This window comes from Lissotriton vulgaris, chromosome 10, assembly GCF_964263255.1.
Source record: "Lissotriton vulgaris chromosome 10, aLisVul1.2, whole genome shotgun sequence".
In the NCBI taxonomy this organism is placed as follows: Eukaryota; Metazoa; Chordata; class Amphibia; order Caudata; family Salamandridae; genus Lissotriton; species Lissotriton vulgaris.
In genome coordinates this window covers 793,851,741-793,876,586 of record NC_141698.1, presented here as the reverse complement: position 1 = coordinate 793,876,586, position 24,846 = coordinate 793,851,741, and the positions used below count along the sequence as shown (strand labels likewise).

General features: G+C 45.5%; 1 protein-coding gene across 1 annotated transcript in view; it reads left to right on the top strand.

Annotated features, from left to right (window-relative positions):
- Positions 1–24,846, top strand: part of DNAH11 (dynein axonemal heavy chain 11) — a 3,435,931-nt gene that overhangs the window by 2,007,472 nt on the left and 1,403,613 nt on the right. The window contains exon 56 of the mRNA XM_086939827.1: positions 22,172–22,333. Coding sequence (XP_086795953.1) covers positions 22,172–22,333 — 162 coding nt within the window. The remainder of the gene's footprint in view (positions 1–22,171; positions 22,334–24,846) is intronic.

Below are 24,846 nucleotides of genomic sequence, written 5' to 3'. Positions count from 1 at the left end.
TTAGTTATCCTGTCCCTGTAGCGCATTGCTAGGATTGTTTCTTCCATTCCCATGGGAGCTATGTCTGAGCCGAGGCTTGCCATAACGTAGCAGGATGGTCAAAAATAGAATCCCTGCGATGAGTCCAAAAAATAGTGGAATACCACCAAAGATGGAGTGCACAAAATTAGGAAAGATTCCCAAAATTGCCTGGAAGGGTGTTAGCAGTCCCGTAAAGACTGTCTTAAATATGCCTGGGATGCTCGTGGCACTAGACATGTTAAAGAGTTGCTCGAGCATTTGTACGAAATGCACGGGGCAATTTGTTGATAAAAGGTCATGGACCTCAGTAGCCGTCCTTGCGACTAGAAGATCATACGTCTCTTTAGATGACGTTATAGGCACTGTTGTCTGTAAAAGCACAGATTTCATTTTGCTTAATGTATCAATTCGTATAGAATAGAGATTCAGACGAGGCCAGAGGGGAGTCACTGTGTCTGGAGGCCCGCTCGGGAACAATGCTTGCATACAACATTTGACCATGGACGTTACTTGTATTAGATAACTTTTTCCGGGCGCGAGGCCACAGCACCTGTGATCCGTTCTAAGAATGTAACTCCCGTTTGCGAGTTGCATAAAGAAGGGCTCTATCTGAGTTGCAGGTGTGACTAGCTGGTGGCATGAAAGGTTGTTTGAATTTCCATCACATGCTCCGTGTAAATTAATACCCTGACACAAAAGTATACCGCTTAGTGAGTGTTTACAGTTCTCACCACTAAGAAATACATTTTTGTCGCTGTCACTATAGCAAGAATGAGTGTATGGTAATTTTCATTCGGATTTAACATATCCCTTACCCAATTGTTCATATTGGCCAGCAGGTATGTATTCAAGGCACTTATGAAATCGGAAAGTTGTTATCGGAATTGTGATAATTCCGTGTATTATCCATTCAATGACAGGGCTCTCTGACATTGTCAATGATAATCTCTCGAGTTTCTCGATGCTCAAGATTGTATAGTCTGCTCCTTTCTGTGCCAAACTGATCTGTTTATCAGTAAGGTTAAAAATGGAAAATAATGACGTTGTGTTGATTAAACGCCAAGGCACATAGCCTGAACGAAGATTTTGCAGCGTCCAGCCTAGTTCTATAATAGAGCGTAATTGAGACTGGCCATGTTGTAACATTAGCAAATCTCTGTCTATCACATCAAAGGCAGAGGATACAATATTGTCCAAAGAATATATTCTGGAAGACAGAGTCATTAACCCATTGTCTACTACAGAAAGTGATTTTTCCAAATTAATACGATCAATTTCTCGTATCTTTTCAGCAGTTTCAATTTGCTTTACTTTCCAAGCCTCGTTGTAAGCAGCATAGATGCTGGTCGCTATGAAACGCTTTTGACGCTGTTTGCGTGGTCCAAGAATGAAATCGCGCAAATCAGCACCATCTTTTAATAAAGACAAGTGTTGCTTAATTTCAGCCAGTGTGGATGTAGTTAGCCATTCTAGGCAGAGTTTGCCTACACTGTATGTGGTTATAATTCCTGGATGTTGTCTCTGGGAATATCTTGAGTCTAATCTGGTCATTTTTAAACCCTGTGTTTTATTCAGGAATCGATCTTGACAGCTATTTGTGTCTGTAGGCCAGATTAACCACTTTTTCCAATCAGGATGTGTTCTGTTGAAATGTAAAATGTGTGACACGTCTAACTCATTATCTGCAGTTGCATTCTCAGCTATTGGCTTTGGTATAGACGTGTTTTCATTTCTTTGTTTTTGGCTAGGCCAAGACAAGATGTTTGGTGTACAGTGTCATTTAAAAATAACATTTGTTCTGGTATCATGCAGGTTCTAAAAAGTGCTTCTATGCCTTGCACCTGCCAATCTTTTGTACCCCAAATTGATTTCGTTTCAATATTAGTTTTCCAATAATCAAAACCAAATGTCATCATTTTGTCATAAAATGCTTCTGAATATATCAATTTTGAATTTGTCAGCATTGTTTTCATTCCTGTTTTATCTAACAGTTTATAATAAAACGTTTCTGCATCACTGGTGTTAAACCCTGAAAAATATTTGAATTTCTCAAAAAATGCTTTAGAACTGCTTTTAGGTGGTGTAGAACAATGTTCCCATTGGTTATACATAAAAACATTTCTAGGCTGTGCAGATTTATGCAAGTAATGATCCCCATAGTGGGTGTAACAGAATAACTGCTCATAACTAGATGAACCTTGTAAATAATCATGATCTGTGAATCTAGCTGACATTACTAAATCAGACATCATGTCATTAATACTGTTAAAGTCCCAATTATCAGAGAATGTACTTGGTGTAACAAAGTCACTTAAGGAAACCTTTAGTTGATGAGGATACTTCAGGATTTCGACCGGACCATAGATCTCATAGTCTGTTTTCTCCCATACTACCCCACCAGGTATTGGAATTGCTGTGACATTTACTGTTGACAGTTCTCTTTTCTTCACGTGGGATGATCTGTGTGGTTTCAGGACTAGGTTGATGTTCTGACTTGCTGTGTCCATTGTAATATATTTTCCTTCAATGACTTTTCCCAAACACAGTACCATGATGAGCCAAAGCAGGAGGAAAAATACACCTAGACCAAACCAGAACTCTAGCCAAGGGGAAACAAGGTAGATTTCCTTCAGTTGATGAAAGAGTTCCGTTGCTTTTTCTTTAAAAGACTTTTTTGTTTCTGGCATCACTTCGGGCTCATTTTGATCTTCAGAGAAGTTGTCGAAGTTGATGAAATAACCAGAGGCAGTTCTGTCAATTGATGGGATTGTTCTTTCAATCTGTCTCTCGGTAGCACTTTCTGATGCCACATCATTGTAGACTGGTGTTGTTTCTTGACGAACTGTTTCAATCTGTGTTTCAAGAGGCACGAGTTCCATGGCATTATTGCATAGTCCTTCATTGTGCACTGCAGGCTGATCGAATGTGATTAGTCTTTCAGTTTGAACCTCTTGGATTGTTGCAAGTTTGGGTATTCTGTTGTTTCTTGGGAGTCCACTGGGCCTACTGTTGATTATAGGCCACATGCTTGTGGTTTTACCAGATCGATGGACACGATTCTGTTCTCCTTTTTACCAGCAAGGGGCGGTAGCACAACTGATCTTGTTCCGGTGACTGCTAAGACAGGTACTGCTTTTCTGTAAGAAGGCCCAAATTCCTTCTTAACCGCGATCTTTTCTCTGACTAGATCCCCAATCTTTGGAATCCAGACAGGCCTTGCTGGGGCTGTTGCGGGTGGTGCCTCGTCAGTGGTACTTGGCTGTTGCTTTAACTTTATGTTGCTTAATGATTTTCTTGTTTCATTCAGTTCCTGTAAAACAGCCAAACGGTCTTTTACTTCAAACTGCTTTGTTTCTTTTTGTACCACTGACATCTGACTATCGAGGTCCTGAACGCGCATTGTTATTCCGAACAATAGTTCGTATGGGCTGAAACCTTTTAGAGAATTTCTTGGCATGTTGTTAAGACTAGTCTGGACACTTATTAAATGTTTGACCCACCCAGCGCCTGAACCTAATACCTTCGTTGTTATAGATTGCTTTATGCCCCGGTTTTTTCTTTCTATCACACTATTGTATGACTGACAAGAATACCACAACCCAATTCCCATGCTGGGCATGGCCTCCCTATAAGCTCGAGAGCTGAAAGCAGGACCCTGGTCAGAATGGAACGTGGTAATTGCGTATGTGCCGATAAAGACTCGCAAATCTTTTATAACCGTTCTAGCGTCAGCCGAGCGCTGGGGCCACATCCATATGAACCTCGTACAGGAATCCACTGCTACCATGATATATCTATAGTTACCGTCCCTTTGTAGGGGACCACAGTGGTCCAGGTAAACGCATGCAAATGGTTTATCCGAGATGAGAAGGGGTGTCTGCGCTGGTCGTTTCACTGTTGAAACTTTTATCCTTTGGCATATGTCGCATTCCAATACATACTTTTTAGTTTGTATTCTCAAGCGAGGCCACCAATATCTCTGTTTTAATAGTGATACTGTTGCGGAAATGCCAGCGTGTGCAGAAGCAAGCCCTTCGTGTGCCGCTTTTATTAGTCCTAGTCTGTGTTCCTTGTTTGGAATTACTCTATCCCCCACTCCAGGGATTCGAGCAAAAGGAACATTATTTGTATCCGTTAAGTACAAGTACTTTTCAGGAAAGCCTTTTGGGAGTGTTTTCTTATCATTTTTTACTGACGCACTGACAGCTTGTAGAACATCGCTGTCTATTTTTGTTTGTGACCGAGTTATCGCGGCTACGGAAGCCGTTTGCACAGCTGCCTTCGCGGCTTCATCAGCCAATGAATTCCCTGCAACGTGAACGCCATCACGTTGATGACTCAGTGTATGTATCACGTGAGTCTTTTGTAGTTCTTTTTGTAAAAGAACTACCTGTTCCCAAAGCATTTTATGCTTTATTGTGCCACCTTTTGCATCTTTGAAACCATTTTCCACCCAATTCTGCAAGTATTCATTATAAGATTGTACGCAATAAAAAGAATCGCACACTATTAGTGTGGGGAATTCGCGATCAGTATTTTCTAGCGCCATCTTAAATGCTACTAATTCAGCTCGTTGAGCCGAGCAATCTCCTAGAGATTGTGTTTTAGTGACCAATGGTCTAAATTTTCCTTTGTGCCAGCGACCTTTAACAATCGCGCACGCAGCACTGTAAGCTTGCTTACCCCCAACTGCGGGTTGTGCTGATCCGTCAGTATATATAATACTTCCGTATTCTTCGAGAGGCAGGATTTCAATTGGCAGAGGACATTCGTATTCATATTGTAAAAATTCCTGTGTTTTTAAGTTAGGATCAAATTCGTAAACTACGTCTGTTGCAGCAAGAGAATTAACCCACTGAATCCATCTAGGATGCAAAGCTTTTAGCATTAGGAATGCTAGCTTTAGTTACCGCTTCTAAAGCCGGTATAGGAGTTACGATTAATATTCGTTTACCTTGTGCTAGGGGCCTTTCTTTCGCTACAGCAGTCTGAACTGCAGTTAGAATTTTTTCCGTTGAACTGAATTTTATTTCAGCCCTTGTGTACAAATGTGATTTGTAAGCTATTGGTACCTTTTCTCCCTCATTAGAGGTTAGGTATGTGAATCCGCATCTTCCTGGGATGACTCGGATTACCAGATCACGTGTGTTGTCACGTGTATCTAATTTTGTTTTTGCTAACATGTCTGTTTGCAGTGATCTCAAAATTTCTGTGTGTTTTTGAGTCCAATTGATTTGTTTTAAATCAGGTTTTATTAGTTCGTAGAGAGGTTTAACCCTCTCTGCGTAATTTAGAATATAAGTTCTTCCGAAATTCAGAAAACCTAGTATTGATTGTAAATTCTTCAGCGTTTTTGGAGCTTGGAGTACAGCGCACTTCTCTAAGAAGTTGTCCGCTAGGCTTTTTCCTTCACTTGATAATTCGTACCCTAAGAATAGTACTGTCAGATGGGCAATTCGGGACTTTTTAAAGTTGAATTTGTAACCCTCTGCTGCGAACCCAAGTATGATGGTGTTCACTCTTTTCAAGTGAGTATCCAAGTCGTCGTCTGTGAGATAAATATCATCTACGTAAGATAATGCTTCATCATCATAGATTTGTAGTAACTCTGTTACCCTAGCTGAGAATAGTCCTGGGCTGTTCTTGAACCCCTGTGGGAGTCGACAGAATTTTTTCTGCGACCCAAATGCGGAGAAAGCGGTCAAGTATCTGCTTTCTGGTGCAATGTTTTGACAAAAGAAACCATTAGAAATGTCTAATGTCGTTTTGTATTTTTTCCTAACTATGTTATTCATTAGGGCTGCACTATGCGAGTTTTGTACTGCAAAAGTTTTGCAACATGTATTAAGGTGTCTGTAGTCCAAAACTAGACGATATGAATTGTCTGGCTTGGAGACAGGAAACAAAGGATTGTTCATTTGAGAGGTGCATGTTTCAATCACCCCCTGGTACTCAAGTTGATCTAAGATCTCCCTGACCTGTTTTTTAGCTTCTTGCTTTATGGGATACTGCCGTTGGGCAGTTGGTTCACTTTTTAGTTGGATTTTGTGAGGCGGTGAATCCTCATCCCATCCTACATGATTTTTATACAATGCAGGTGCCTGGGCTACTGCCCATTTCCTTGCATATGTGTATTTTTTGTGAATCGGTATGTGATTCGAGAAGGCAGGCATAATTACCTCTTCGCCACGAGGGCACTCCCTGACAAACTCTGGGGGCCAATCTTTTTCAGCTAACAGAATATCATAGCCTTTTGAGAGCTTATCCCAAAACAGACCCTTAATTTTCCTAGTCTTATCACCCTCTATACGCAATGTTATTTCGTATATTTTATGGGGCTCGCTAAGCCTGGCGTCGGCAGTTTCAACCTGAATGTATTCATTCGTGTCCACTGTCTCCAGATGACTCATCAAGATCTTGCGCGCTATACTGATTTCTGCTGCACTGTCCAACATTGTCAATGCCCACTCCCCGTTTTTCAACTGTGTCCTCAGTATTCTCGGCATGGTTGATTACTCTAATACTGGCTACCTTCTTTTTAGGAAATTGAGATTTCTTATTTTGAGCAGGTTCCTTGTCTTTGGACTTGGTGTGCTCTCCTGGGTCTGACCGTCCTCTTCTTTCCGAATTCTGTGGAAAAGATCGAGAGGGACGTGTATCAATACTTTGATATCTATCAGGTTTTTTTATATTATCCCTATTTCTAAGGTTATATCTTTTCTCAGGGGGCTCCCGTTGGGGAGACTGGCGTTCTCGAGTCGGAGTTCTCTCCCTCCGTCGAGGAGACCTTCCTCTGGACTGGAAAACTTTTTCCTTGGGAGTGGATTGTTTATTTCCATCCCAGCTCTTTTTAGGAGTGTTTAAATTATTTTTAATAAATAATTTTTCAGGATTTTCGAGCAGTTGGGGCTTTACTGGTTTTCCACCCAAGCTGTCTCTACCTAATTCTTCATAGCACTTTTCTATGATTTTTGCAAGCTCAACAGGATCTTTTATATCTGTTTCCCTCAACTTCTGGCGAATCGCCACAGATGCTGCTTCTCCCTTTACATTGGCTAATAATATAGCCGTGACCTGCTTGAAGTCTTTCAGTAATTTCATACCTAGATTTAAAGCTGGTTCTGGACCGAATTCATTTTGAATCTGTTTTAGCACGTCTGGTATTACCGCCATAGACGGAACACCGTGTGTTTTTGTGTAAATGGAAGCAAAGACTGTACCCCAAGTGTCGCAGTCCTCCACGTGTGGTGCGATTCCCATAGGAAGGCAGATGGTCAAGATTCTGTGTTTCTCAATAGGGGTAGTATCAGGAAATACTGCCTCTATTTGAGTGATTTTCTGGGCTAACCAGAAAGGAATTTGTTCCCGTTTTACGGGTGTTTTACCAAGACATGACTGTATGTTCTGTGGTGTAATTTTATTTGTGTTCCCCTGATGAGGGGTCAGCTGTGGTGAATTAACAGCTGGCTGGACTGTTGCAGTCCGTATTACATATTGGACTAATTGCCTATGTATTTTTATTAATGTGTTTAGCTGTGCTAACAGCTCTTCTCTAGACATTTTTATAATGTCAGGATGTGGTGTGTAGCTGGCTAGAACCGGCCACGTGGCTCCTGGTCTACCTAGTGGACCGAGCCTGGTTATGTGATCATTGTGTTTTAGGGCGCCATTAAACCAGAGCAGGTGCTCTTGAAATTTAAGTGGAATTTCAACCTTCTCGAAAGGGGCGTACTCATCCGGAGGTTCCTCTATTTTGTAATAGTGAAACTCTTGTGTTATAGCGTTTACCGCTGGAAAGTTTATCCATGAATAGAATACCTCTGTCTGCCGATACTCGTGAGCCTCTATCACGAAAATTACTGTACCACCCTGAGGTGTCAGTCCATGTTCTATAAGTTTTAAAGTTATAGATCTTCTTAACTGGACCAGGATGATAATAGCATCCGGGTCTGCCTGTAGGAGACTCGAGTCCTCCTCTATTAGTATGGAAGCCAGCCTAGCTGCTTCTTCATTGTCTGACATTTTAAAAATGCAGTTTTTGCAGAGTAGGTCTCCAAGGAGACAGAGATTAGATGCACAATATTTTGGAACACTGTATCCTTCAACGTTGAATAAACCAGAGCTTTACATAGGAATCTCTTCCTACTAAGGTCGGGCGGATTTTAACCTTTCACCCACTCCAGACGTCTATTGGAGTATTTACGGGAGAAAGGGGTGTGAAATATGCACGACTGAGTTACTCTACAAGTCTTACGTTAGTTTATCGCCTTACCAAACGTTAGGGCGCCATGTAGTGTAGTTCCTAGTTTCCCACTAGGCCCTGCGCATTGGAATAACATAAACAGTAGTATCGACGTGGAACTGCTTATATTCCAGGCCTCCACTGACTATGCTAAACTTAATTGGGTTGTGTTACCAACTAGCTCAGAGGTCACTGGAAACTTTCTTCTCTGCATAGGAAGTGATCAGCTTCCTTGGCACAGACAAGAAGGGATTCAGCTTTCCAACAACCGTGCAACATGACAACTTTGCTCCTCAGATCAAGAGTCGATCTCTAGGGTCGTGTGAAACAATAGACACAGATTTCACTCAGTCAGTCTAGTGCAGTTTACTTTCACAGTATGTAGAGAATAGAGAGACGGGCGTGTATCAATAAAGGTTAACATTTATTGAACAGTCTTTCTTCTCGTACAAGAGAAATGTATTGCCACAATTGCAATAACTGTTATTATAAAAAGTACGTACAGTAAGATAAGAATAGCGAAATAGAACTGTAAAAGCATTGATATGGTTTCTTAGCCATACAATGGTTTAAAAGTATTAAAACATTTATACAGTCATATATACATTAGGCTAACATACTCAACTGGTGCTTCTAACTAAGCCTACCCCAGTGTGCCTGACCTAAGCCTAACACGTGAGAAGGGGAGTAAGTAAGTAGCTTAAGTTAAGTTGGTTTTGCCAAGGTTTGTTTCAAGAATTCTCTTCTAAGGGTTTAGTCAACACCATACCTCTGAATAGAATGATGGAGGATTGGTATCTCCTTCAGGGGTCTCTCTCGATATCCCAGTCACCTGCGAGGGTAAACTGGAAGCGCCGGGACTGGATTTCTCTGCACGAGAAAGGCAGCGGCTTCTCTCAGCGCGTCTGGAGGAAGGAGGGGTGACAGCGTCCGCGGGCAGCTGGGCTGGATGTCTTCGCAGAGGACGGCTGCACGGCTCCTCAAGCGTACTGCACCATAGGTCGCGCTGTAGCGGCGATAATGGTAATCAGTAGCTTCACCACCACAGGATAGCAGGCTGCAGCGACAGAGTGCTAGTTGTTACCAACACGGGGTCATGCAGGCAGCTGGCATCAGCAACATGTTCGCTCATTGCTTAAGGCAACGTTGGTAATATTTATACCTGACAGGTGCCGGGTTTGACGCAAGTTTGCTGGACATAAGACGTCAATTAAAGATGTCACTAGGAAGTGGCAGCTATCAGTTGCTCATTAGAGTTCTATTACTAATCAAAACATAGCAAGCGGGGATTTCCAGGTTTGCTAAGTTTTTATCTTGTTGAAGAACTCGGAGTGTTATCTAGGAATATCAGATAGTGACTGCTGCTCTGTCATTGCACTAATTGGTCGCAAAGGAAGTAGCAGAGAGTCATGCTGGAATGTGGCTCTGTGGCTCTGCTCGTGTGAGGCCAGAGATGACTTTACAGAAAATCGTACTTGAACGGTTATGCCAATATAGGGAACAAAGGGCTTTATAGCCGAATAGGGGCATAAGGTCACAGTATCGATCAGGAACCTAGATAAGCACATGACACATTGACATGTACATAGATTGTCTCATGTAGCTTGGACTTAATACATGCTGTGTGCAGACACTTCCATCCTGGTTCCGTGTTTTTCTTCTTGTTTTTTCCTTTCAAACATGTATTGAGTTATGCTCTTTGGGTCCCTTAAAGAAATGTAAGTTATTCAAAATTGCCTTCGGTACCGACAGGGCCTTCCTCTGGATGTAACACTCGTTGCCCAGGCCTTAAGTTTCTCTGGGTTACCCCATTAGTTCGTTATAGTCCACCTAAAAGTAGTCATCCTAAGTTTGTAGTAAAAAAAATTATTTAAAAGAATTTGTGCATGTGGCTAGCAATATTTTTGATAAGAAGCATTTCAAGTGTGCCATTTATTGTATTATTTTTTGTATATCGACAAGAAAGAATCACCACTCAACCAATATCTCTAATTGCAGACAATCACAATGTTACAGTATCACTTGAACTCTTTATCACAGCAAATTTAATGAGATGACCAAAAATAAATTGGGCATCCGAAGTACAGGCAAGATAAATAGCGAGTACTTGAAGCATTATACAAAAACATATATATATATATATATATATTTTTTTAACAAACCTCGACCCTGCTTTGACATTGTAGAGAAAAAAGCTATTTTCAGAGGACATGAACATTGCGCAATGCACTGACGTTGTGCAGTCACTAAATTGAAGGAATTTTTTGTGTCAATTGGGCTGGTCCATTGCCCCGTGCTGTATGTCGTGGTGGGCAGAAGCAAAATGTGCACTGCAATTTACCTGACCAATGGATGCAGCCTGCTCACCAACAGTCCCTTTATGTATGTATGTTATGTATGCAGTAGTATTGCTAGATTGCTCAAACTGTTCAAAGGCAAGGCCCGAAAAACAGGAGAGTTGTCTTAGCAAAGGAAGGAAAGGGCGGGGGGGGGCAGTGAATTTCTGACTTTAAGAAATTGACACAAAAGGAAAGTCGGATGCTTGTGGGACATCACAAAATGATATTTGGTAGAGAGGTTTGAGGTTGGAAAAAGTGAATAACATAATCACCCTACAGATTATATAGGGATCCAAAGGATGGTTAATATATGGTAAGTATACTTTATTGTGGGTGGTTATTTAAAACCTTTACAATATAAATCAGAAAAGATTCGATAAAACATAAATCAAATTTTAGCGTGTTAAAACAGAGATTCTGTCCTTAAGACAAGACACAAGGGTGGTATAATATCAGCAATGGAGCATTCGTTGAGTGAGATTATTAGAGATGCAAGTACTGAAGTGGAAATTTACACCTCTGCAGCTAGTATCTTTCAAAAGTTCTGCAGGTCCATTTATGTTATTTCATATGATCACAGTTTCCCAAATTGGTAACTACAAAGGGGTGACCGTACTGAAATTCTTTATTATGTGTACGGTCCTGAAGAGGAATTTTCACTTATTCTGAAATGATGGAATCTTTTCAGTAGTTTGTGGTGATTAACTGTGCCAAATGCTGCTGATGGGTTCAGAAGCAATAAGGAATCCACTTCATTCTTGTCCACTGTTTGTATTATTTCATCCCACATAGACACAAGAGCTGACTGTGCCTCTACCTGGTCTGAATACAGGTTATTGGTCTCCAACCATAGTGTTTCATCCCACATAGACACAAGAGCTGACTGTGCCTCTACCTGGCAGAATGCAGGTTATTGGTCTCCAACCATAGTGTATTTCTAGTAGTCCAATGTTAGACCTGGCATCATTGGCTTGAGTCTCTCCTCCATTTTTTCTGTTGCCTCCACTGTTCTACGATGTTTGTGCTGGTTAATGCTTTGGGCACTGTGCCACTGCTGATCAGTGCCACGGTGCAAGTGCTCCCTATGTTAAATTACTGTATTGATTGAATTCCATGTTTGGCTTATTTGGTTTACTATCAGTCCCTAGTCTAGTGCACCAGGAGTGCCGGGGCTTGTAAATACAAATGCTGCTCGTGGGCTTGCAGCACACGTTGTGCCACCCACGAGAGCGGCCGAGTAAAAGTATGTCTGAGGGTCTGCCGTTGCCAGACCCACGTGCGGTCTAGTACTGTCACGCAGACTGCGCAAGTACACCTACTTGCCAGTCCCTAAACCTTCCCTTAACTTCATGTTAGTCTCCCCTATGGTAGGCCCACGGGCACGGTGCATTGTAAGTATAAGGTAGGACAAGCCTGACCAAGTTGGCCTGTCCTAATAGTGAATTACAGCCATATTCGTTTTTCACTATTGCGATGTAACCTGCTCTCCATTAGTTAGAATGGGCCGCCAGGATTATTAATGCTATGATCCTAGCTGGCTCGGGGAGCATGGTGCAATGTCGAGTTTGGTATCCCTGAACTCGGGGTTTAATAACGCATCCGTTGGGGTGGATGGTTTTTGGACTCCGGGTTTGAAAATAGCACTTTTAGAAAGTGTCTATTTTCTTGTCTAACCATTTCTGGTTTCTGCTGGTTTTGCGTGTGTGTGACAGGAGCTGGGTGGCCCCAGAGGTCTGAATGAGTCAGTGTGGGATGAGTGGGGCATTTGCGTTGAGAGTAGGGGGAGAGTAGTTGCTGATAGCCTGCCCTGCCTGATACAATGCTGGCTCCACCTCCTGCCAAGCGACTGATGGCTCTGTGCCTGCCATGGACAATCCTGGCCCCACCTCCTACCAGGAGGCCAATAGCTCTGCTCCTGCCAGTGACAATGCTGGCTCCACCTCCTGCTGGGCGTCTGAGGACCCAGCCCTGCTCAGTGAATAGGCAAGGTGCCTCTGCCTGGCCCCACCCACAACAGACCCAGGATGTTGGGAAATTCCCCTGCATGGACAAAGGGATCAAAGCCAAAAAGGGGTATAAGAGAAGGACCCCTGAACCAAGAATTTAGATCACTTCTGACAAGGAACCCTGAAACCAAGGACAAGAAGCCTGCTGATCCAAGGACTTGCCTACCCCTTCTGCCAGTGTGCTGTTTGCTGGGGGGAATCCTGCAGTGCTTCTTTATTTTTGCCAAGGAACCAGGAGAGAGGAACTGTGTGTGTACTCTCACGCTTTGCTAAGAAAATCTCCAAGGACTGGAAGAGTGCCAGTCTCCTGTTGAAGTCACAGGGCTAAAGGACTTCATCTGCCTAAAGTGCTATTTGCTGGAACCTGTGAATCCAGCACCTCTGAAAGAAACCAGCAATCGTGACGCCGACGGACGTCGCCGAATCCAGCTCGACATCGTGAGTAACGGCTCCAGTGTTCCGCTTCCTCGACGCCGGGCCCGATCGACGCCAGCAGCAACGCCAGTGAGTAGTGAGTTCGGCTCCAGCTCCAAGGGACCTCGTGTCTGCACCGCTGCTGATCGCCTCGACTTCGAAGCCCTCTCGACGCCGTGAGTGCTGCTCACTCTTGCAACAGCATCATTGACATCGACGACTACTGAGGCCTGATCATCACGAAGACGCGACGCCGGATTGCTCGACGCTGCTGATCATCGTGTGCTTCCTTTTCCTAAGGTACTGTGTTGTGGGGGTCCTTGTGACTCCGTGCTTGACATAGCGCTCCTCGCGGTCGACGCCGAACGTTTGGATTAACTTTGCCTCGACGTCGTGTGACTCCCGTGTGGGTTACATTGTTGCTAAGAACTGTGTTTTCAAGAAGAAGAGTTGCTTTTGATACTAAAGACTTTGTGGTAAAGAAGAACCTACATTTGAACTATTATTTTCCCTTCCAAGAGTATTTATTAAGATTGTGGTATATTTTTGTCGTTATTTGGTCTTGTGCTAAGCCTTATATAAAAATCCTTATTTTTATAATACTACTGTGTCGTGTCCATTTGTAGTGTATTCACTTTATTACTGTATGTGGTCATAAATGCTTAACACACAGCCTCTGAGATAAGCCTGTCTGCTCTGCCAAGCTACCAAGGGGGTGAGCAGGGGTTATAAAAGGGTGTGATCCCTTGCCCTGACTAGAAAAGGTGTGTCCCTATTTGTCAGAAGTGCATACCTCTGCCAACTAGAGACAGCCGGTTCTAACACTGGACGCAGCGGTGAGGATTTGAACCTTGCATTTATGACCCATGTGCAGTAATTAGTGTGCGCTACATAGTGAAAGCAGACCATAGCGCAGCCACAATCTAATTTGGAAGGATTCTATTTTTGTTCTCCGCTTTTCTGAAGCTTGATTTTTTGAACACTGCCAGTTTTGACCATGAGTGACACTGGAGTCACTACCCATGTTGTTGTTGTGGAGGAATTTGATAAAGAGAAGATGAAGGAATACGGGAAAAAGCAGCTGCAATACTTTTGCAAGCAGTTTAAAGTTCCGACCACAGGCCTCTCAAGAAAGGATGGATTTTTCAAAGCACTGGAGGCCTGGTTGGAGTCCAGAGATCCCTCTGATGCGGTGGTGGTACCGCCAGGGGAAGGGGACGAGGAGGCGCCAGTGAATGGGCCTGTGTCCTCTCCCGGTAGCAGTGTTTCCTCCAAAGGTCTTTCCCCTGAAGAAAAAGAAGAAAGGGCGAAAGAGCGAGCATACAACATGGAAATGGCAAGGCTTAAGATAAATGGGCAGTTGGAGTTAGAAAATGCAAGAGGTAGGAGAGAAGCTGATTTGGAGACCAAAAGGTTGGATTTTGAAAGAGAGAAGTTAGCTTTGGAGCGTGATACCAAGTTGAGGGAGTTGGACATCCAAGCTAAAAAGTTAGAAGTGAATCCCTCTGGTGGCAGCATCCCATCTGGGCCTGCAGAAAGTAGGTTTTATTTTCCCAAAGATGTGATCAAAGATTATCATAGGAATGAAGATATTGGTCAATGGTTTAAAGCATATGAGTTAGCATTGTTGGCCCACCGGGTCCCTGAGAAAGATTGGGGAGTGGGGTTGTGGGGTTGCTTTGTGAATGAGGGAAGAGATACCCTGTTAGACATGCCTGTTGAGGATAGGATGTTGTATGCTCATATGAAAGATGCTTTAATGTTGCGGTATGGCCTAACCCCCGAGAAGTACAGACAAGCTTTTAGAGAATGTAAGAAGTTGCCTGGTACGACGTGGGTTGAAAATGTATCTTATTTTTGCAGAGCCATGGATGGTTGGGTAAAGGGCAGCAAAGTGGAAAGTTATGAAGCTCTTTATGATTTGTTTGCTTGGGAGCATTTGTCTAATAACTGTTTTCCAGAGCTGCGCCAGCACCTTATTGATAGCAAGATATCTAGCCCTAGAAAACTTGCTGAGGAGGCGGACCGCTGGGTCAGTACCAGGGTCCACAAGGGTCCAGTGGGAGACTCAGCCAAAGGTGGGCAGGGTCCCCAGCAGAAGAGTGAGGGGGACAAGGGCAAACAGAAGGAGTCCCAGAAAGGGCCCCAAAGTAATCCCCAAGGGAACCAAGGGAAGGCTTCCCAGCCTCCCCCTGAAAAGAAGACAGGGGCCCGATGTGGAAACCTGTTCATAGGGGCCCCCTGACCTGCTACGTTTGTGGGCAGGTGGGACACCGGTATTATGACCCCCAGTGTCCCATGAAGAATTCGAATGCACCGCCGCGTGCACCCCCCTGTCAGTTGGCGAGTGTAGCCCTGGGAGGGGAAGAGATGGTTGTCCCTGGTGGGAGGGGTCCCGCAGAAATGTCCCTGATCTCGCTAGGAGACATGCAAATGGTCCCTCCACCCCCTCTGCCTAGTAACATTAGTAAATATAGGCAGTGGGTGACCATTAACGGCCATAGAGTGGAAGCTCTCAGAGACACCGGAGCGAGTGTGACAGCTGTCAAGTGTCACTTGGTGTCCAGAGAGCAGGTGGTTCCCCACGTATTCTACCCCGTGATAGCTGCTGACAACTCCCAGAAAGAGTGTGAGGTAGCTCAAGTTTCCTTTGAATGGGGGGGAGTTTCAGGTACTCTTCAGGTTGCTGTGAGGCCCGCCATGCCTGTTGATTGTCTCCTGGGCAATGATTTAGAAGACTCCCCTTGGGCTAAGGTGGAGAGGGAGACGCATTTGAGAATGTTGGGTGTGCCAGAGTGGGTGTGTGCAACCACTCGATCCATAACAGCGAGTAAGGGTGTTGATGGGTCCCGGAGCCTGAAAGTACGGCCCAGGACCCAGCTGTGAAGAGAAGAGGCAGGAGGTGCGGGAAACCGGCCCCCGTAGTTCCCGTGGTCCAGGAGGAGGTAGACCCTGAGGGGGATGCCCTGGAGCCCACAGGGGAACACATTTCTGACCTGGGAGACCTGCCCGAGCTGACCCATTGGCAGGAGGATGGTGGTCCCTCCAGGGAAGAATTTTGTGCCGAACAAAAAGTGTGCCCTTCTCTTGTGGGTATGAGGCAGCAGGCCTCTGCCCAAACCTCAGGTGATCAGTCAGGGTCACATTTTGTGTACTGAGATAACGACCTCCTGTATAGCGAGCCTAAGGCTGCTGAGCCTGGGTCAGCCCGTGTGCTGGTGGTACCCCAGCGCTTCAGAGCCTTCCTACTGAGTTTGGCTCATGATGTTCCGTTAGCTGGACATCTGGGGCAGGACAAGACCTATGACAGGCTTGTCACCCATTTTTATTGGCCTCAAATGCGCAGGGATGTAGACATCCATTGCAAGACTTGTAACACTTGCCAGGCAAGTGGGAAAAGCGGAAGGAAGCAGAAGGCTCCCCTCCAACCTTTTCCAGTGGTCAGTACCCCCTTTGACCGGGAGGGGATTGACATTGTTGGGCCCCTGGACCCCAAGACAGCCCTGGGCAACAGGTTTATCCTGGTATTGGTGGACCATGCCACACGGTACCCGGAAGCCATCCCTCTCCGAACAGTGACAGCCCCCGTGGTGGGACGGGCACTGATGGGTGTTTTCTCCCGAATGGGGTTCCCCAGAGAGGTGGTGTCAGACCGGGGCCCCAACTTTATTTCCAATTACATGACGTCTCTGTGGAAGGAGTGTGGGGTAACCTACAAGTTCACCACTCCTTATCACCCTCAAGGTAATGGGCTGGTTGAGAGATTCAACCGGACCCTTAAAGGCATGATCATGGGTCTTGAAGAACCAATGAGGCGGAAATGGGACGTCCTCTTGCCATGCCTGTTGTTTGCTTACCGCGAGGTGCCGCAGAAGTCTCTATGGTTCAGCCCCTTTGAGCTTTTGTATGGTCACCCGGTAAGAGGACCTTTGAGTCTGGTCAAAGAAGGCTGGGAGCAATCTCCCAGGAAACCTCCCCAGGATGTATACAGTTACATGCTGGCCTTTAGGAACCAGACTCGGCGCTTCAGAGATCTTGCTCAGGCAAATCTGGAGGCCAGCCAGGAGGAGATGAAGCGTTGGTACGACCGGAATGCCACTCTGGTAGAGCTTCAGCCTGGTCAGGAAGTTTGGGTCATGTCCCCTGTGGAACCTTGTGCGCTCAAGGACAGGTGGACTGGACCGTTTAAGGTTGTGGAGAAGAAGAGCGATGCCACCTACTTAGTGGACTTGAAATCTTCCAGGAACCCCTTGAGGGTCCTGCATGTCAACCGTTTGAAGCCCCACTTAGAAAGGTCCGAAGTGGGCATGCTCCTAGCTACAGATGCTGGAATGGAGGAGGAGAGTGAGCCTCCTCCTGACCACCTGTGTGCTAAAGAGCAAGATGGGTCAGTGGATGGTGTTGCCCTCTCTGACACACTGACCCTTGAGCAGAAGCAGGATTGTCGCCAAATGTTGGGACAATTCCCTGATCTGTTTTCCTTGGTTCCTGGTGTCACTCATTGGTGTGTCCATGATGTTGACACCAGAAACAGCCCTCCTGTGAAGCACAAGGCTTACAGGGTGACTGACAAGGTCCGAGCATACATTAAGGAGGAGGTCTCCAAAATGTTTGCGTTAGGGGTGGTTGAGTCCTCTAGCAGTCCTTGGGCAAGCCCAGTGGTCTTGGTCCCAAAGGCTGCAGCGCCTGGTGCTTCACCAGAACTTCGGTTCTGTGTGGATTACCGAGGACTCAATTCAGTCACGAAGACTGACGCGCACCCCATCCCCAGAGCTGATGAGCTCATAGATCGGTTGGGGGCTGCCCGGTACCTTAGCACGTTTGATCTAACGTCTGGGTACTGGCAGATCGCCTTAACTGATGGGGCAAAGGAGAGGTCAGCATTCTCCACACCAGATGGGCTCTACCAGTTCCGGGTGATGCCCTTTGGGATGAAGAATGCCCCTGCCACCTTCCAGAGGTTGGTCAACCAGGTCTTGGCTGGACTGGAGGATTTCAGTGCCGCCTACCTGGACGACATCGCAGTGTTCAGCGCCAGCTGGGAGGAACACTTGCGCCACCTCCAGGAAGTGTTGTTGGCCCTGCGCAGAGCAGGCCTCACAATCAAAGCCAGTAAGTGCCAGATTGGGCAGGGTTCTGTGGTGTACTTGGGGCACCAAGTAGGGAGCGGCAAGGTTGCCCCCCTGCAACCCAAGATTGCTACCATCCTGGCTTGGGCGCCGCCCAAAACCCAAACTCAGGTGAGAGCCTTCTTAGGTCTCACGGGTTACTACAGGAGGTTTGTCAAGGATTACGGTAACATTGTTGACCCCTTGACTTCGCTGACTTCCAGGAAGCAGCCACAAAATGTGATCTGGACTGATGCCTGTCAAACGGCCTTTGACACCCTGAAAACTGCAATGTGCACAGCACCTATACTCCAGGCACCCGACTTTTCTAAAGAGTTTATTGTCCAGACGGACGCTTCAGAGCATGGCGTGGGGGCTGTTCTAGCTCAGGTGAATGAAGAGGGCCGAGACTTGCCTGTAGCCTTCATCAGTCGGAGGTTACTTCCCAGGGAAACGAGGTGGAGTGCGATAGAGCGAGAAGCATTTGCTGTGGTCTGGGCGCTGAAGAAGCTAAGACCCTACCTGTTTGGGACTCACTTCCGGGTTCAGACAGACCACAAGCCCCTCAGATGGTTGATGCAGATGAGGGGTGAGAATCCAAAGCTGTTGAGGTGGTCCATTTCCCTACAGGGGATGGACTTCACGGTGGAACACCGCCCTGGTACGGATCACGCCAATGCTGATGGTCTGTCCAGATTTTTCCGCCTTAGTGATGAGGACTCCCTAGGTCAAGGGTAGTTCTCCCCACATTTCAGCTGGAGGGGACACGTGTTAGACCTGGCATCATTGGCTTGAGTCTCTCCTCCATTTTTTCTGTTGCCTCCACTGTTTTACGATGTTTTTGCTGGTTAATGCTTTGGGCACTGTGCCACTGCTGATCAGTGGAAGTGCTCCCTATGTTAAATTACTGTATTGATTGAATTCCATGTTTGGCTTATTTGGTTTACTATCAGTCCCTAGTCTAGTGCACCAGGAGTGCCAGGGCTTGTAAATACAAATGCTGCTCGTGGGCTTGCAGCACACGTTGTGCCACCCACGAGAGCGGCCGAGTAAAAGTATGTCTGAGGGTCTGCCTTGCCAGACCCACGTGCGGTCTAGTACTGTCACGCCGACTGCGCAAGTACACCTACTTGCCAGTCCCTAAACCTTCCCTTAACTTCATGTTAGTCACCCCTATGGTAGGCCCACGGGCAGGGTGCATTGCAAGTATAAGGTAGGACAAGCCTGACCAAGGTGGCCTGTCCTAATAGTGAATTACAGCCATATTCGTTTTTCACTATTGCGAGGTAACCTGCTCTCCATTAGTTAGAATGGGCCGCCAGGATTATTAATGCTATGATCCTAGCTGGCTCGGGGAGCATGGTGTAATGTCGAGTTTGGTATCCCTGAACTCGGGGTTTAATAACGCATCTGTTGGGGTGGATGGTTTTTGGACTCAGGGTTTGAAAATAGCACTTTTAGAAAGTGTCTATTTTCTTGTCTAACCATTTCTGGTTTCTGCTGGTTTTGCGTGTGTGTGACAGGAGCTGGGTGGCCCCAGAGGTCTGAATGAGCTAGTGTGGGATGAGTGGGACATTTGCGTTGAGAGTAGGGGGAGAGTAGTTGCTGATAGCCTGCCCTGCCTGATACAATGCTGGCTCCACCTCCTGCCAAGCAACTGATGGCTCTGTGCCTGCCATGGAGGATCCTGGCCCCACCTCCTACCAGGAGGCCGATAGCTCTGCTCCTGCCAGTTACAATGCTGGCTCCACCTCCTGCTGGGCGTCTGAGGACCCAGCCCTGCTCAGTGAATAGGCCAGGTGCCTCTGCCTGGCCCCACCCACAACAGACCCAGGATGTTGGGAAATTCCCCTGCATGGACAAAGGGATCAAAGCCAAAAAGGGGTATAAGAGAAGGACCCCTGAACCAAGAATTTAGATCACTTCTGACAAGGAACCCTGAAACCAAGTACAAGAAGCCTGCTGATCCAAGGACTTGCCTACCCCTTCTGCCAGTGTGCTGTTTGCTGTGGGGAATCCTGCAGTGCTTTTTTATTTTTGCCAAGGAACCAGGAGAGAGGAACTGTGTGTGTACTCTCACGCTTTGCTAAGAAAATCTCCTAGGACTGGAAGAGTGCCAGTCTCCTGTTGAAGTCACAGGGCTAAAGGACTTCATCTGCCTAAAGTGCTATTTGCTGGAACCTGTGAATCCAGCACCTCTGAAAGAAACCAGCAATCGTGACGCCGACGGACGTCGCCGAATCCAGCTCGATATCGTGAGTAATGGCTCCAGTGTCCCGCTTCCTCGATGCCGGCCGCCGGGCCCGATCGATGCCAGCAGCAACGCCAGTGAGTAGTGAGTTCGGCTTCAGCTCCAAGGGACCTCGTGTCTGCGCCGCTGCTGATCGCCTCGACTTCGAAGCCCTCTCGACGCCGTGAGCGCTGCTCACTCTTGCAACAGCATCATTGACATCGACGACTACTGAGGCCTGATCGTCACCGAAGACGCGATGCCGGATCGCTCGACGCCGCTGATCATCGTGTGCTTCCTTTTCCTAAGGTACTGTGTTGTGGGGGTCTGTGTGACTCCGGGCTCGACGTAGTGCTCCTCGCGGTCGACGCCGAACCTTTGGATTAATTTTGCCTCGACGTCGTGTGACTCCCGTGTGGGTTACATTGTTGCTAAGAACTGTGTTTTCAAGAAGAGTTGCTTTTGATACTAAAGACTTAGTGCTAAAGAAGAAACTACATTTGAACTATTATTTTCCCTTCCAAGAGTATTTATTAAGATTGTGGTATATTTTTGTCGTTATTTGGTCTTGTGATAAGCCTTATATAAAAATCCTTATTTTTATAATACTACTGTGTCGTGTCCATTTGTAGTGTATTCACTTTATTACTGTATGTGGTCATAAATGCTTAACACACAGCCTCTGAGATAAGCCTGTCTGCTCTGCCAAGCTACCAAGGGGGTGAGCAGGGGTTATCAAAGGGTGTGATCCCCTTGCCCTGACTAGAAAAGGTGTGTCCCTATTTGTCAGAAGTGCATACCTCTGCCAACTAGAGACAGCCGGTTCTAACATCCAACCATAGTGTATTTCTAGTAGTCCACTTGTTTTGCTTACAACAGATGTTAATATTCAGAGATACCAAAGGGGATGTTGGACAGAGCGTTTGAGCAAAACAAACACTCACCCCCAGTCAACTGATCTGGGTTTAATCCATCACCATTCTTTAGCTCACTCCACCACCTCAATTCAGACATGGCCATATGCAAATCAGTATGACCCTGTGCCTCATGGGAACAGTCCAGCATGAACTGCCAAGCTATGTCTTCCCTGGACCAGAAACAAGCATCCTGGGACCGGTTTTGGGTTCATAACCCTCATCAGCCAGGCTATCTTGAAACCAGTTGCAAAGTGAGCAAGGGACCCATGTCTGGGCATACCCTGCCAACTTAGGGCAAACAAAGCGATACCAAAGGGGATGTTGGACGGAGCGTTTGAGCAAATCAAACACTCACCTCCTGTCAACTGATCTGGGTTTAATCTATCACCATTCTTTAGCTCACTCCACCACCCCAGTTCAGACATGGCCATATGCAAATCAGTCTGTCCCTGTGCCTCATGGAAACCGTCTAGCCCGAACTGCCTAGCCATGTCTTCCCTGGACCGGAAACAAGCATCCTGGGACCGCTTTGTTTGCCTGGCTGATGAGGGTTATAAATCCGAAACCGGTCCCAGGATTTGTTAACTGTAGGTTTGCTGCGGGGGCTTTTTTAACTCTTTCAGACTATGAGAGTCATTATGGAAGCCTAGTTTCGGCAAAAATGGTGAGCAGGAAATGTGCTTCACGTTTTGCTAACTATTTGGAGATAAAATGTTGTTCGTGACCTATGTAATACCAATTAACTTCTTCTGGAGAGGTTTCTCCAATATTTCCAATTGTGTGCCCTCTTTGCCAGGCCAACTGCCACGGCTGGTTTAACTCTCCTCATTGGGCGGCTGAGCTCGACGTGCCCTTCTCTCATGCCGCTTTTGTTTTTCGCTTCTCTCTCCACAGATTATTCTGTGTTTCTCTCCAGTCGGGTCCACCCTGCGAGTCAGAGCTCGGAAGTTCCCAGCCATAGTCAACTGCACATCCATTGACCTGTTCCACGAGTGGCCGCAGGAGGCCCTGCGCTCCGTCAGCAGGCGTTTCATCGAGGAGACCGACGGGATCGAGGTATGTGGAGCTTAACCTGTCAGTCACAGAGACCAATCACTCACTACAACATCAATAATGAACAACCTCAGAAAATAGATAGCCTTCAAACTAGAAATCAAATCGGTACCCAAAAATATCAAAAGTAAGCATGTTGTTTTTCCTCATATACACGAAGAGCTTGGTTCTGTACACGTCATTTGTCGCACCTGATACTATTATGAGCGGCAACGTTTCGGCGCCCATGTTTCTTTTTTTTGTTTGTTTGTTTGTGTGTTTGTTTTTTAACACATATGCCTGTGTCGCCTCAGAGCTCACGTCGCATATGTTTTAGTGACTGTTAAAATGAACGTTCAATTCAAACATGTCCTGCGACAGGACGGTTCTACGAAAATGTTAAACGTTTTTAAAGAAAGGTTAGACCACTAGGAATGGTCCATAGCACTAAGGGAGTTTCAGCCTGATTCATCATAGTGAAGTTTTGCGAGTCTGGAATAGTGATTAATAAGGAATCGCTATTCGAGACTCGCAAAACGGGATTCATGTAGGAATCGCAATATTTTTTGCGATTCCTACAGGTTCCTTATTTGCGATTAGCTAATTGCTAATCGCAAATAAGGAATGACTCCCCATTCATTCGGAATGAATGGGGAGTCATTCCTTATTTGCGATTAGCAAATAGCTAATCGCAAATGAGATTGCGATTTCAAGGGTGAAGGGGTGTCCAAAGGACACCCTGTAACACCCCTGAAATGTAAATTCACACAGATGTTACACACACACATGTCCAAAGGACATGTGTGTGTGTCACATGCAACTTAGAAAAATGCATTTAAATGCATTTTTCTAAGTTTTCACTATTTACCACGAGGTTTAACCTCGCGGTAAATAGCGGCCCAAAATTGCGAATTCGCAATTTTTACATGTTACATGAATAGCATTTAAGGAATCTCTAATAGAGATTCCTTAAATGCTAATCCTCGCAAATTTGCGAATTCTTTATTAGCGAATTTTGCATTTGGGATGATGAATCCCAAATGCAAAAATTGCACTCGCAAAGGGCCAGATTCTGAGAATCTGGCCCTTTGCGAGCGCAATTTCGCTTGATGAATCAGGCTGTTTGTCCAAGGCAGTGGGTCCTCGCGGGAAGTTACAATTGCAATAGGTCATTTATGTGCAATTTAAAAACATGTCTTTCTAATTATAAACGTACCTTGAGAGCGTCAGTTCAGCAAAACATACCGCACATCTGTGTTTATTATGATGTTATTACGGGACTTTACCAGTGGCGTAGCTAATGTGCCATGGGCCTAGTGTAAGAAGCTAAAAGCCCGTCCAACCTGCTGTTTGAACTGTGAAATACAGCAATTATTAGGGTTAAATGGGCTTCTAAGACCTCTGTGCCACTGCACCTGCTGCACCAATGAGAGCTACACCCCTGGACTTTACTGGTACACAGGTAACTTGCTTACGAAGCATCACAGTCGACAAATGTACAAAGGTATCCTAATATTTCAATTAAATGAATGAGTGGGTAGAATTAGCGCTGACTATCTTTTCATACAGGAAAATGGATTTCCAATTAGGTTTACCATTCAAATCTCTTGGGCCCTGTTAACGTTTGTTATTTCGTTATTTTTTTTGTCTTTCCCAGCACCTGTTTGGCCCCATTATCTTTTCACATTGTTTCCAGGTGGCATCTAAGCAACTGTCTGTACTACATATGTGGAAAGCTGCTCCCCAATTTATTGGTGACTTGTTAATTTGTGGTTTGTCACTGTGTCACTGAAAATAAGTCCAAGTCCGTGGTAAACCAATTAAAAACATGCCATTGGCTGTCCCACTTGCTGTCATTCTGTCTTTAAGTGTGTAATTTCGTTACATTTTGTGTGCTAGATTCCACTGTACATTTAACTATTATTACATGCCTAATAAAATGCTGGTTCTATTCTAAAGCATTTTCAGTAGCAGCCGATGGGGCATTATTTACCAACAACTGCCTATTGTCACAGCAACCCTTTGCTATTTAATCAAATGGGATAGCTTTTTAAAATGTTTAAAAGCTTCCGGCCCATTTCGCAGTTTGTCTCCATGACCTTTGGATGAATGTTCCAGAGGAGGCGGAGTGGGTGGTGAGCAGGAACCTGGATTCTAGAGGCCGTTTCTTTCCATGTTGCAGTGTATCCCCCACTGTAGGAAGCCGGCTCTTTATGTGATAGACACAAAATAAGATGTATTGTGCAGAGTCCAGGGGTTCCCTTATGCGTGGACATGGGCTTGCTCTAGCAATCCCAAGGGGCTCTTCTAGGGGGTAGCGAGGTCGAGCTGCCTTAAGCTTACCAGCAAGTTGTGTTGGACATCTGCAAATACATACAATAGGCAATAAATGATGCATGCAACTCAATTAGGAGATCACACCAATTTATAAAAGTAACACTTATCTTTATATATGCTTAAAAGCACCAGAATTAATACTATCAGGTAAGTATGTTTTTCAAAAGAAATACTTTGCGTTTTAAATATTCGGCATTTAG